Genomic DNA, 14,565 nt, shown 5'->3' on the forward strand with positions numbered 1-14,565 from the left:
GTCCTCCATTCTTGTGAGGAGGTGGCCATCTGGGGCAATTTTCCAGCATGATCAGTGGAACACACCTCAGGCACCAGGATCCATAGTTCACAAGGCAACTAAAAGTGGCGCTGGCCTCGGGGATACCACCCCATTCCACTTCACCATTACCCAAAAAGAAGGCGAATCCAAGGTTAAGGAAGCAAAATGGTTGGGTCTGCTTTATTTTTCATCTCCTACACAGTTTTCTCCTTTGTTCTTTGCAGAATTAAAAAAAAAAATAAGATTGCTTTAAAAAAAAAAAATCACCTCATAGATACTAACATTGAAATAACTTAAGAAAAAAAAAGAAGACCCATAATTCTTTGTTTGGATATGAACAGTAACCACCAACCCGATGTTATTGTTAACCACTGCTGTTAGACTCTAAGGAATTTTTATCAAAGACACGGCACTTCGTTGTGGGTGGAACCATTCATTCTCTAGCAGAATTCAATATACAAAAAAAATCCCCTAGGAGAAATCTAATGTGAGCCTTTTCCCAAAAACCCTACAAAATTCTTCTGAAGTCTGGAAAACTCCCATTTTCATTCCAGTGCTTCCCTGTGGGCTGTTTCAGCACAGACATGAGCTCTCCCAGCCCATACTTTCCATGGTCCTAAGACATTGCCACTACGATGTGTTGGAATACTGCAAATTCTACGTGCCTTAAGTAAAACCTGTGCTTCTTTCCTATATCTGCCCTTCTGATAGACAAAACTCAGGCCGAGAATAAAAATATTACCATCCACCCGATCACACCTCTACCCTGCTTCACCACCACCATCAAAGTCACACTGTTTTTCCTTGTATCTCGTCTTGAATGTCTTTCTGGCTTTATCACTCTAGCATACATTTTTACCCACCGTCCCCTTCCCCTTTCTTTAATGCTGACCTGCCGCTTACGGATCTTATAATCCCCAGATTCCCCCCCCCCCCCCCCATCCCTGCTGGCCACTTAACCTGTAGAATTCCTGTAGTCTGGATTTTTGCTAATTGCATACTCCCGGTGCGGGTCATGAATTCCTCTGCCCTCTGTATCCCATAAACTTCAAGTTCTGGCTTCTGTCTAAGCTGCTTCCCTTGTGCCCAGCAGCCAACATAGTCCCAGCTCTCGGCAAATTCATCCTCTGCTCATTGATATGTGCATTTACATCTACTACAATGGTAGTGTCTCTTCCTCAGCAAATCTGTAATATCACTATCTCCAGCCCAACAATCCCAGCTTTTTTTTCCCTCACTCGCTCTGTTCATACTGTTTACCTTAACACTTTTATGGGAATTATTTTCATGTCCATCTTTCCTCTGGACCATGAGTTCTGAGTAAAAAGGAATTGCCTTAGTTATTTATTGCACTGGCCTAGGAGATGGGAGATGGTTGGATTTCTGAACCGTTGAATGAATGAATGAATGAATGAATGAATGAGCTCATTAATTAATGAGAAAATGGTTTTGTTTTTCTTGGCTCCAGATTATTTTCCTTAAAGGGAGTCCTTTCAGCCTCCCACTCCTGCACTATTAATGCTTCCCTGAAGGCAGACACTCTCCATCCATCTCCAGGCCCCAGATGCCAAGCACTTTCCGTCACCAGGCTCGATTTCCCCTGCATTGTTAAGTGATAACATAAATCAGCTAGTGCAGAAGAGAAAGGATCGTTGCTCTTGCAGAATTGTGCACTGCAGAGCAAGTTTTGTGTTAAACTAAACACGAACAGGCCAGTGTGCAGAAGAGCAGAGAGGGTTGGTGTGTGTGTTTTAAATCTGTAGAAATAATCATTTCCAATGATCTAGCATGTATACAAACATGCTGTGATGGCTATAAGAACAGGCAAGCCCTCCCTTGTGACATGTATATATTTATACTTGTCCTGATCTTATTCATACTCACCTGGTCCCCTTATTATAATTATCAGCATAAATCTTTAGGCTCTTGGAGTGAAATTAACTAAGTATGGATGTTGACAATTTCACTTTCTACCATCAGCTAACAGGCTTTGCTAACCAATACGTCCCTCTAAAGATAAAGTCCGTCAATTGAGCATTTACCAGATGAATCCATTGGAATGCACTTCCTTCATAGCAGAGAATGATTGCTGGCTGTTGGGAGAGACACTGTTTCCCATTATTTTGGTTTCCTTGGGTCCGCCCCAGGATATCTGTTACCCAGGTAAGACAGACTCTCACAAGTTTGGGAAAGGGTGCCAATCAGAAGGACCAGCACTTACCGTGTGCAGGTTGGACAGGACCAAGCTATAGAGGCACCCCTCAGGCTCTCTCCCTCTTCAGGTGCAACTGAGGGTACACGGGGAAGCTGAAATCCAGTCTTCATGCAGCTACAAGCCATGTGCCCTGTGCGTGACTCACTCCCCAAAGAAAGCAGCACATGGCCTAGTAAGGGCCTGGCCTTTATGAGAAATAAAGGTGATGCTTTTGTCTCCACCTGCTCTCTTGATTGGTGCAGAGCTCAGGTGAGAAAGGAGACATTATGGATTGATGCCCAGACACCCCAACACCAGCAGCAAAGGCTCCAGGACAGGATGAGCCCAGATTATATAAAGGCCCCCGGACGACGTTGCCTTTATTAAAATATGTGCAAGGGAAGTAAAACTGTATTTGAGTATTTTTCAAAAATAATCTTCCTCGCCCTGGCTGGGTAACTCAGTTAGTTGGAGGGTCATCCCATCCACCAAAAGGTTGCAGGTTGGATTGCCAATCAGAACACATACCTAGGTTACAGGTTCCATCCTCACCGAGCTGCATATAAGAGGCAACCAAATGATGTCTGTCGCTCTCTTCCCCTTCCTCCCTCTCTCTAAAAATCAATAAAAATACATCCTCAGATGAGGATTAAAAATAATTTTAAAACGCAATAATCTCCCTCCTTTTGCTTTCTTGTGCTCACTAAAGACATCAGCAGTTTTTGAAAAATGAAATGTGATACTGACCCAGGTAGTGCAAACCTCAGATTTTATTTTGTTTTCCCATTTACTCTATATCTGAGAACTTAATTAGAAGTAAAAACAAACAAACAAAAAACTATACCAACTATGCAGAACAACCCACCAGAAAATGGAAAAATACGTGCTGTGGAATGAAATAGGAGAAAAATTCATCCTCACAATTCCATCTGTGTTCTCAAACCTGATACTTGCAGTCCCAGGGGCCTCTGCGTGCTTAGTAACCTCACTGTGTTTACTCTCATTGACCACAGTCATAAAACTTGGGTCATAAAGCGATGATGGGAAGAGATGAAATAATCAATTCTGCAGAGGATAAAACTGTTTTTCAAAATGGCTCTCGGTTTGCTCTGGTGGTGGAATTGCAGGTGAATCATTGTTATTTCTTTTGTTTTCCACCTCTTTTGCACAGAATTTATGTTCCTCTTGCAATTAGTACCAACTGTTAGATTTGCATTAAAAGAGGAATCGCAAAGGAATCGCTTATGCCGCAGGGTTAGGCTCTTGAAGACATGTTTGCAGAGAGAATTCCACATGGTCCTGATTAGTCTAAAACTCCTTGAGCTTAGCCATGAAAGTACACATCTCCAGCCAGTTTTGCTTCTAGGCTGTGAAGAGACCACTGTTTCCTGGGTTGAAAACCACATGAAAGAATTGCCTTCTGTGTAAGAGTCAGGAGGCATAAAAATCACATTCATTTTTCCTTTTTTTGCATAGGATGCATAGTTTATATCTGCTTATGTTAATGGTCATATATGCACGTTCACTATATCTGCTGACGAGAGGAAAAATCCAGATAAATAGAGGTTAAAGCCGGAGCTACAATTTTAGCTCCACCGGACTGTACTTTTCTTTTCTTTGTGTTTTGTTGTTGTTGTTGTTGTTGTTGTTGTTGTTGTTGTTAATCCTCACTAGAGGATATTTTTCCATTGATTTTTTTTTTTTTTAGGGGTGGGGGGAGAGAGAGAGACAGAGACAGAGACAGAGAGACAGAGAGAAACATTGATATGAGAGAAACACATCTATTGGTTGCCTCCTGCAGGAGCCCCAACCAGGGCCCAGGCCTGGGAGGAGCCTGCAACCAAGGTACATGTCCTTAACCAGAATCAAACCCGGGACCTTTTGGTCCGCAGGCCGACATTCTATCCACCGAGTCAAACCAGCCAGGGCATGAACTTTTTATTTTAAAACAATTCCAGACAATTTAAAGCAAAGTTCTGAAAATATTACATGAAATTCCTGGTTTTGAAAGTAACTTGCAGACACATTGGCCCTTTACACCTAAATTCCTCAGTATGTGTTTCCTCAAAACAAGGACATCGATTTGTATATGTGAATATAACCTCAACGCGGCATACGTTCAGAAATTCTTTCCATAATAAATAAACTTGGGTTCTGGTGTGACCTTTAGAAGTGTGCCCCTCAGGACTGCTTAGGCCCCCGACTGCCCAGGCAGAGCAGGACCCCCGATGTAGCCAGAAATAGGATTGGCACGTGGGCACAGGTTCCAGGAGGAAACACGAAGAAGGAACCCTTTCATCTGTTTTGAGGTGCCGGGGGGCCTGCCTGCCTTTTATCTTGATTTCTGACTTGATGCCATTGGTAGAACTGAGTTGTTTGATCTACGATGTTTAAAAGTCCAGAGGAAATTTATCTTAAATGAAAAGGGACTTTTTCTGTGCTCTCGGTCTTATGCCGGGCAAGTGATACTTCAGGAAAATGTCACTGACGATGAGGGATCTTCTCACAGTGATGCGGAGCCGTGTTGGCATCCCCTCCGTGGACACTTTGTTGTCCTAAGTGGGTAAAGCATGCTCCATTTGCAATCCGTGTCCAAGGAACCCCAAAAGAAAAATAAACCCACATTCAGACGTGGAGGCTGAATTTTAAGACCGTCAGAGATTTTCAAGATGGATAGCGTGGCTAAAAATAAGAGGACTGGCCCAGTTTTCTGCAGGTTGAAATAAAAAGTAGATTTGTGGAGCAGCATTGCTCTGGGATAAGATGATGTCTATGACATTTTTTCCCCAAGGTGGGAAATGGGGCGGCACCATACAGGGCTCTGTTTCCACTGAGGTTGTCTAGTCCCTACACCCCTGATGTAAAGGGATATTTGGAAAAAGACAAAAAAAAAATTAACAAAATTAGTTAAGTAATTAAGTAATTAATTAATTAAAATAAAACAAAGGGATATTTGGGGTGGCTGAGCATGCAGAATCAACCATTTTAATAACTCAAGACCAGCCCTGGCCAGTGTTCTCAGTGGTTAGAGCATCAGCCCGTGAATGGAAGGGTCATAGGTTCAATTCCTGGTCAAGGGCACATACCTGAGTTGCAAGTTCATTCCCGACCTGGTCAGGGAGTGTGCCAGAGGCAATCAATCGATCTCCCTCTCCCTCTCTCTCTTTATCTCTCCCTCTCTCCCTCCTTTTCTCCCTCCCTCCTCCTTTCCTTCCACTCTCTCTAAAAGTCAATGGAAGAAATATTCTCAGGTGAGATTAAATAAATACATAAATAACTCAAAACCCCAAAGGCATCTAAATTATCTTAAATTTGACTCCAAATTGGGGAAAGCTAATGACAGTTTATGTAGCTATCATATCTATGCCCATCACCCGGAGAGGGAGTCAAAAGGAGATAGCTTTCGGCGGGGACCTGCTGTTGGGGGTGGGCTGTCAAAATGAAGCCATAAGCAAGGCCTGGCTTAGATAAGGGAGCAGCTCATGGTTGTACGAGAGGGCATGCCCTGTCTTTCCAGTTTTGCTCTATCTTCCAGAAGTGCTGTGACTTTGGACTATGGCTAAAGGCTCTTACCTTTGGTTTCCTCATAGGAAGAAAAAAAATATCACTGCATTCGTCACTTCCTAAATCTGTTAAAAATAATGTATGCAAAACAGGGTGCATGTGATGATAGAGGTGTGTACATTTATATGATATGGGTTACAAGTCAGATTAAATAGCCGTGTTCTCGAAGAAGTGGAATTTTTCATGGAATGGTGAGAAGGTTGCACTGGGAGTCGAGATATTTGGGTTCAGATCTCAGTTCTGCCACTTGATAACTTTAAAAGCATTTCTCAAGATGGATGACACAATTTGCTCAACCGTCAGTGAGGGTGGCAGCCCCACCGTAAAGATTGTAGTGGGTGTCCAATGAGCTAGTGGATCTGAAAAAGGCTGTAGAAGGTGTCGCAGGTGCAGTCGATCTCATGCTGTCAAGCTATCCTCGCATGACAGTTCCATCACAGGGCAGCCATCCCACCGATTGAAATGTCCTAATGTACAGGAATCACCTGAAAAGTTCTCCCCACATCAGCACTTCAAACAGGCTGCTCCCCTGAACTACAGGTCAGTCCGTGCCTAGAAGTGAGTGTGCTCACAGTGAGGGCTGGTCTTCAGGAGGGGAGAGCACGGAGCGCCCTCTACACTCTTAGAACATTCTTTCTCTCCGTTCTCTCGGCATCTGAACCACTCTGACACGCTTCCTGAACACTCCCTGCTCTGGCTCCTAGGTCACTTCCTGACAAGTGGTCTGGCAGACACGGAAATTCAGAAGCAGTCCTTCCTTCCCTGCGGCTTTCTGGTTCAGAAATGTCCTCGTGAAAGATCGCTTCCAGGGGTTGGGTTCTACAAGCATGACTTTGAGAGATTGCGGAGTGCGGATTTTTATGGCACTGTTGTTTCTTGGCGGCACTCCTTGTTCACACCTTGTTTTGGTTTGAGGCCTGTTTTCTATGAAAGGGGTGGGGGGTGGCAGGCGGTAGCTGAGGCCATTGTGTAGTGATGCCTTTGTACAACTTGTGGTCAGACTATAATGTGACTAAGAATCGCCTGGGGATCCTTTTCCAGAGTCCGTTTCCCTGGTCCTGGGAGGGATCTGAGATTCTGCTTGCCACCCGTTGGGGGCAGGGTGGGGGGTGGGGGAGGGGGGGGGGAGGCCCACGGGATTAGGCCTCCCCTGATTCTGCAGATGAGGAACGCAAGGCCTAGGGCAGGGGTGGGCAAACTTTTTGCTCGAGGGCCACAATGGGTTCTTAAACTGGACCGGAGGGCCGGCACAAAAGCATGGATGGAGTGTTTGTGTGAACTAATATAAATTCACAGTAAACATCATTACATAAAAGGGTACGGTCTTTTTTTTTTTTTTTAGTTTTATTCATTTCAAACGGGCCGTAGTTTGCCCACGGCTGGCCTAGGGGGTTTCGGAGGCCGTGGGTGTAAAATACAATGAACAGTGTGGCAGTGATATGCTGAGCCGTGGATCAGACATGCCCAGAACTGTGATGGAAAAATTAAATCCAATCTCGGTGCTGGTGTGGACAAAATGCTTAGAATGGATGACAGATTTACAGTAGAGCTTCTAGATAGGGAAAAAATTACATCCCTTTGATAAACACTTCCAATGCAGCTGTGGCAGTTGGGGGGCGGGGGGCGGGGGGAGGGGCGTACTTTGTACAGAGGTGGAATCTCCGGTCCTTTCAGATACATAAGTAAATATTTGTTAAAAGACGAGAATCAGTCATATAATAATCCCCTGTTAGATAAGGTTGAAAGGAAATTTTTGTCTGGGGGAAAGGCTACTGATAAATACATACTTTTGTACCGGGAACCAGAAGAATCAGAAAATGGGAAAAATTAATAAGAGCGATGCCGCTTCAATCTCATACAAAAGAAAAAGCGGCAAGCCCAGGGGACCTCGGGCTCACACCGGTCTCCACGTCAGCGCTTTGCCAGCTGTGCTTGGCATGGCCAAGGCGGAGTCGAACCTCCTTTCCGATTAGGAAATTGTCCTTTCCGCCCCAGATGCGTTTAAAGGATGGAAGAGGTAGACCAGTCATCACAGCCGAAGCTTGTAAAAGAGAACCGGTTTAATGCTGGTAAACTCTATGTTCTTGAATCCTAAAATGTGGCAGTTAAATTTTGGGGCGGGGCTTAAGTGGCAGATGAATAATTAAGAGAAGACTATTAGAATTCATCTGTTTCCCCTTGAGCAGCTCTTTGATGAGGCTGTTTCTTTCCAAAATCATGCGAGTCTGTTGCTTCTACAAAAACAAAACAATTTAGTCATTTGACCAAGATGACATTGCTATTGGGTGTTTCTTTTGATGTTAGTTTCTTTAAAATATTTTAAATATTTATAGTGACTGCTGAGTGATGAGGTATTTTTGTTTTGTTCTCTTTACTGCACATCCTCAACACATTTTCAGAAGGGCAAGCTGATGGGGGTTTTCGCTGGATGTTTAGTATTTGAAATGAAGTACCTCTGCTATTGTTTGAACTGTAGATTAAATATTACCATCATGGAACTCAGTTAAATATTTCCAGTCTTAATTGCAGAGCTCATGTGTCTGGGTAATAAGGGAAGAAAATATTTGACTCCAGAGGTAACACGGCAGTTGGCAAATGCAGATGCTTAAAAGCTTTGGAAATCCCCAATATATGCCATCAAAGCATTTTCATAAAATATTGCATTAATTCGGGGCAAAGAGACTCCATCAGGGCCTCCCACATAGAAGTGTGGTTTCTGTGCGATTAGTCTCACCACGGAATTCAAAGACGAAGTCCCACTCACAATGAGCAATGACATAATCATGTTTGGCTCTGGATTTTTTTTATCACAGGCAGAATTGCCCAGTGCCAATCGCATTAGCCACCGGTAGAGTCCTGAGCCCTTAATAACATCAGGAGGTAGCTGGCTGCTCTGGACTGTCCAAAATTGAATCCTACCCCAGCTCACAGAAATCCATCTTTCCCCCCCCACCCCTCTTTTTGTCCCTGAAAACCACACGGACTTTCTTTGTTCCACATGAGATCACCAGAGGTGGTGGTTTCTGAATCTCTTGTGTTTAATTGACATGGGAATGTGGATTTCCGCTACTTTGTACCAAAAATAAAAACCTAAATGCTTTTCACTCTGCCAAAAAAAAAAAAATGACATTTCTTGAATATCTCCTTCTGTCATTTTCTGAAAATGAGTATAATAATAAACCAGGGAAATTAACCATCGTGGGGCTGAGCGTTTGAATAGCCATTTGGAGGAAATTTCCTGCCAATTGTATAAGAGATAAAAGAGAAAAGACTGCCCTCCGATTTGTTGATTTGCCGCCACCCGAAATGCCCTGGATGTTATATGAAGCACAGATGTAAGGTTTACCACTGTGACAATTGCCTACTCCACCTCTTTACTCCCATGGCTGCAGTGGGTACAGCCCTCCCAACTCCCATGCCTGGGAAATGCCTGTTTGAGGGGACAAAAGCAATAATCCTTCCACGGGGCTAGTGTTTAAGTCGGCTTTCAACCCTGTAAGAGTGGAAGACATGATGGAATAGAGCTGTGCTTATATTGCCTGGTTTTTCCACTTACTCAGTAAATGCGCATTCCACTGATGAGACTCAGAGTGGGCCCTCTTGTGTGTGGTACTGTGGAGGCCCGAGAGGTAGGGGCTCCATGCGGGAAGGCTGGTGTTGTGCAGCCCAGGACTTGGATGCCAACACGGATGTCTACAGGCCGTGGGATCTTGAAGAGCTTCATTCACGTCTCCCAGCCTGACTTCTGTCCCATGAAGCTAAGAATGCCTGCCCCATAAAGTTATTGAGGAAAATCTCTGAGGATAGGGTTGTTCGAGGTGGTCTTGAGAGAGTTCATACTCTAGATAAGCGGAGATGGGCTTCTCAGGCAGCAGGAACAGAGAACAGAGGTGTCATGATGGGAATGCATGGTCCAGTTGGGGAATAATCCAAGGCTTCTAAGATGCTGAGTCTGAGACAGGTGTGATGGTACGATTCTGACACCAGTTCCACGTACAGGATTTCCCCTCAAAACACCAAGTAATTCTCCGACATCAGCTGAGTGTCCTACGCTTCAACCCAATTCTGACACTGTCTGTCTGGAGATAGGATTAGATCCCACAGGTTAAGGACTCAGGCCCACAAGACTGCTCCCCCACCCCACCCCCACCCCCATTCTCCCCACCATAGTCAATGGCAAGTCCTGATTGTCTCCTGGGCTTCTGATGACCAGCTATAAACTGGAGGTTCCACTCACCTCCTCGGGTTCTATTCCTCTAGAATGGCTCACAACACACAGAGCAACATTTTACTTACTAGATCACCAGTTTATTATAAAAAGATATAACTCAGGGACAGCCAGATGGAAGAGATGCATCGGGTAAGGTATGCAGATAGGGCACTGAGCTTCCATGCCCTCTCCAGGGCATCACTCTCCCTGCATCTCTGTGTTTGTTCACCACCTAGAATCTCTCCCAACCCTGCCTTTGGGGACTGTATGGAGGTTTCCATATTTGGGCATAATTGATTAAATCATTGGCCATTGGTCATTGAACTCAATCTCCAGTCCCTCCCCTCTCCCTGGAGGTCTAGAAGATGGGACTGAAAATTACAACCTTCTAATCACATGGTTCTTCTGGTGACCAGCCTCACTCACACCTTAAGTGACCCAGGGACTCTACCCACCACGCCAAAAAAAAAAAATCATCTCATTAACATAACAAAAGACACCTTTACAGCTCTCACCACTTAAATTCCAAGGATTTTAGGAACTCCACTAAGGAAGACCAAATATGCATTACCACTGAAATGGGAGGAGCCATTTCTCAGTATCAGAGACAGGTCTGGGGAACCAGGAAGGATACGACTTAGAGTAGGGACAGCAATGAGAAGAACATCACAGTTATCCAGACAAACAGTAATGATGGTCCAAGGTGGCCAGTGGAGAAGGGGAGTGGGAGATGAATAAGAGAATCCAGAAATGGAGTTAAAAGGAGTTGCTCTTGATATAAATAGCGTCACAGATGGTTCTGAAGGTTCCACACACATGTGGCTGGTAGAATGGTTCTGCCACAGTTAGGCATGGGGCCTTGAACGCAGTTTTGTACATCCTTTCATGGACGATGTAAGTTAACAGATCTAGCAAACTGATAGAAATATAAAAACTAGAGAGGGAGGGAGAGGTCAGAGCTGGGGACATACCTTTCAGAATCATCCAAAGGGAGGATCCTTAGCGTTTCAGAGTAAATGAGATTTCTAAAGAAGAATTGCAGAAAGAGGTACAAGAAAAATATTATAGAGATGAAGACAGTAGAAAAAAAGTAACAAGAAGAGTTATTCAGAGAAGTCACACACACACACAAAAAAACAAGCTTAGTACTGTGTAGGCAAGACAAAGAGAAGGAGGGGAGGTTAAAATGCCGCAAAGGCTCCAAGAACAACATGGTGCCGGATGGAGCCAAAAGCAGACCCTGGTGAAGGTTATTCCCTCTCAGGATGAACGTGGAAGCACCAGTAATCATTCCAGAAGGTCCTTCTTTAGTATTTTACATGTTTAACAGTCACAAGCATAAGATTTATATAAAAGAAATGCCCATTTAATTTATTAAAGCCGACGCTGGCTAAGTTATTGGCCATCACCTGTGACTCTGCGAGACATGAAAAAGTTGGAAGAAATCTAATGGAGCCTTTTATCTGGGTGGGAAAGAGCACTGCAAGTGTCAAATACTGAATTTTAGAATGGCCCACCGTGAACAGATACCTATTATAACTCAAATCAGACTTCAAAGGAACGGATTTGCTTGGGGTTTTATCATTTAAAATAATATCTTGCAATAAAACCAGCTCCATAGAAGGATATTAATCTCATGCTTTAATTCTATTCTGTGAAATTCTTTTCATAGAAATATTTGAACAGAATTTTAATTTTTCAGATAATTATTTGTCGATGTAAAGGAGAAGGTGAAGGGTGACAGTAAAATATTACAAACCAAATTTAAATCCTGAATTTATGTTCTACAACCAAAATAGTAACCATTGACTGATCTGAAATATATAATACAGTAAACTCTTGATGGAGGGATGATTGGGAAATGAGATTCTGATTAATATTGACAGCACACGTGCTATTTATGAGTGTCTAATTTTTTTAAATATGTCACACAGGAAATCTTGGTGAATCTTTGGCAATATAATAGCAGATTCACACATCCTGCAATGCCCTGTTTTAAAAGCTCTAGTTATACTTGATACGAGGTTATATTCCAAGCTCTTTTTTCTATAGAAATGCATTTCAATACTGAAATGTGTAATTGGGGAGTTTTCACTCATCTACAAGAACTTCAGCTAAGTCGATTATGCTCCGTAAAGTAGAATGTGTTTAGTCCCTTCGATGAAGGGGTACCTGGAAGCATTTTTTGAAAAGAGAAGCAGCCGAGGATGAAGGCAGAATGTTTGCTTCAAGATCACAGGAGACCCGTTGGGAGGGCGGGATGTTGAGCTCTGGGAAGAGGAGGATGGAGCAGACCTTCATGGGTCCAAGGCCATGACCAAAGGGCAAGGGGACTGTTGCTCTGTCGCAGTAGAACATCATGCAGCAGCAGGGGAGCCTTTGGGGAAGACAGACTTGTTCAAGGCAAAACTATGAGAGCTGTTCGAGAACGGAGCAGGCTGCCCAACTGTTCGGCTACTCTGGTCATTACACGTGTTCAGGGAAAGGCTAGGGATTCACTAGCTGTGTGTGTCCTTTGGCTTGCCTGGCATATTACCACAGCCCCACGGCCAGCACATCACCAAAGCACCCTGTTGGTGTCCGGTGATGATAGTTTGCCGGGAGAATCTCTCAGAGGAGGAAATGGCAGGTTAGCTCTGGAGTTCCTTCGCCACTGGAAGGAGATCAGCCTGGGTCTAAGCCGTTCCCCCTGGGCTCACAGCACGCCTCGGGCACTTGCCAGCTAAGACGTTGCACAAGCGGCTTAACTACCACGTGCCTCCGTTCTCGCATCGGTAACATGGAGGTGATGATGGTACCGACCCCCAGCTCTCAATGAGATCATGACTTTGTCCCGTTTCAGATGAGCTGCTGCAGAAAGAGCAGAACTACTCGGATGACGTCTTGGCCAACATGATCAGTGAGCCGAGAATCAGTTATGGCAATGATGCGCTCATGCCGTCTTTGACCGAAACCAAAACCACCGTGGAGCTTCTTCCCGTGAATGGCGATTTCAGCCTGGACGAACTCCAGCCCTGGCATCCTTTTGGGGTTGACTCCGTGCCAGCCAATACAGAAAACGAAGGTAAGAGGCCCAATTAGAACAAGAGCATTCTGATGTGTGTATACAGCTCTCTCATGTCCTGAAGGGGGGGTATGAACTTTTAAAAATACTTTCTTATTGAGAGGTATTTTGTTGCTTCTGGAATGAAAGCACCAGATTCAAGTTGTGTTTAGGAGAGAGTGGCCTAGAATGTCCACTTTCTAAGAAAACGGACAGGCGATGAAGAGAGAACTTCCCATGGGGCCTGCATAAATGGAGGTTTGAAAGGAACCACCGTAGTTCTCGTTTCAGATGTTTATTCTCGTGCATTAAGTTTCAGGTTGCATTAAATGTTAAAGGCAAAGATAGAGAACCACTTAGGACATGTACTGTTGCTTAGGAGGTCCACAGTTTTATATTTAGAAAGTGAAATGTAAGGCAGCTGTCAAAATGAAGATGCACATTGGCCTACGTGTTCTTTCCTCTGATAGTGCAGAGAAGTAAGATTTTCTCTGTCTAAAAATTTGCACATTAGCTAATGAGCTTTCTTTCCGATTTCTTAGCAGAAACTTTCAATTAATATCTGTTTAGGTGAGAGCATATTAGGTGTGTTTTTTTTTTATTCCACAGCAGTTTTACATGTTCAGACGTTGAAGGTTTTGAACACAGGAACACCTTGATTTTGAGATACTAATAGCATGTTTTTCAAGAACACACGGGATTTTACCTGTGATTTTCTTTGTTTAAGGAGCGACTTTTGATGGTGGTAATATTTGTAATATGGATGTTTGTAGTATGCGTTAACTCAAAATGCAGTCTGTTACTTACTGTTCAGACTAATTCTAAAACCAATATTAGCCCTTTAGGGTACTGGAGAGCCTTTTTTTTTAAAGAACCATTGCAGGAAAATCTTCATATAAACTGTTTTCATAATGTGAGTAACCACCCCAAATTTGTTCTATTAGCTTGAAAAAGGGTACATTATAGTAATAATACAAGATATGAACAGCAATGTTATTTATGACATAAAAATAATTAAGACTTTACCATTTGTAAAAAAAAAAAAAAATTCTTACTCACATAGAGGGATAAATTTTAAGGACTTTCAGTTATCAAAGACTTTCTTATTAAATTGTAAAAGAGTGCTGTCCTGTCATTTTTTATAGGCAGATACATTTTGGCCATTTAAAATTCTTGTCATGCATTCTCTGATGATAATTGCATGTGGAAAATGTCCAGTCTCCTTTGTAAATTGAACGTCCTTGAGATTTCCTCTTTTCCTTTAGAACATCAGGTTGTTTGAGGGAGAAATGGGGAACATGTCTGAAGTTTAACAAACTTCTCTGGTAGACAATTACTGTCTTTAATGCCCTTTATACCAAATAATGTTAAATGTTTGGTGTGTTGTTTATGTCCCAGAGTTAGCTTTTTATGAAAAAAAATTAATATATAGGTTATGCTCTTATTTTTATAAAGAATTTCTTATCAATTTCTTAAAATTTAAGACCTTTTCATTTTTTCCAAAGCTATAGCTTCTATAAATGAAATGTTTCC

The 14,565-nt window shown here is 43.1% G+C and overlaps 1 protein-coding gene across 7 annotated transcripts in view; it reads left to right on the top strand.

Moving 5' to 3' along the window:
* APP (amyloid beta precursor protein) overlaps window positions 1-14,565 on the top strand; it is a 222,630-nt gene that overhangs the window by 182,339 nt on the left and 25,726 nt on the right. For all 7 annotated transcript variants that reach the window (XM_059686782.1, XM_059686783.1, XM_059686778.1 and 4 more), the window contains one exon: window positions 12,832-13,053. In XM_059686782.1, coding sequence (XP_059542765.1) covers window positions 12,832-13,053 — 222 coding nt within the window. The remainder of the gene's footprint in view (window positions 1-12,831; window positions 13,054-14,565) is intronic.

The sequence above is a fragment of the Myotis daubentonii genome, chromosome 3 (assembly GCF_963259705.1).
Source record: "Myotis daubentonii chromosome 3, mMyoDau2.1, whole genome shotgun sequence".
NCBI lineage: Eukaryota > Metazoa > Chordata > Mammalia > Chiroptera > Vespertilionidae > Myotis > Myotis daubentonii.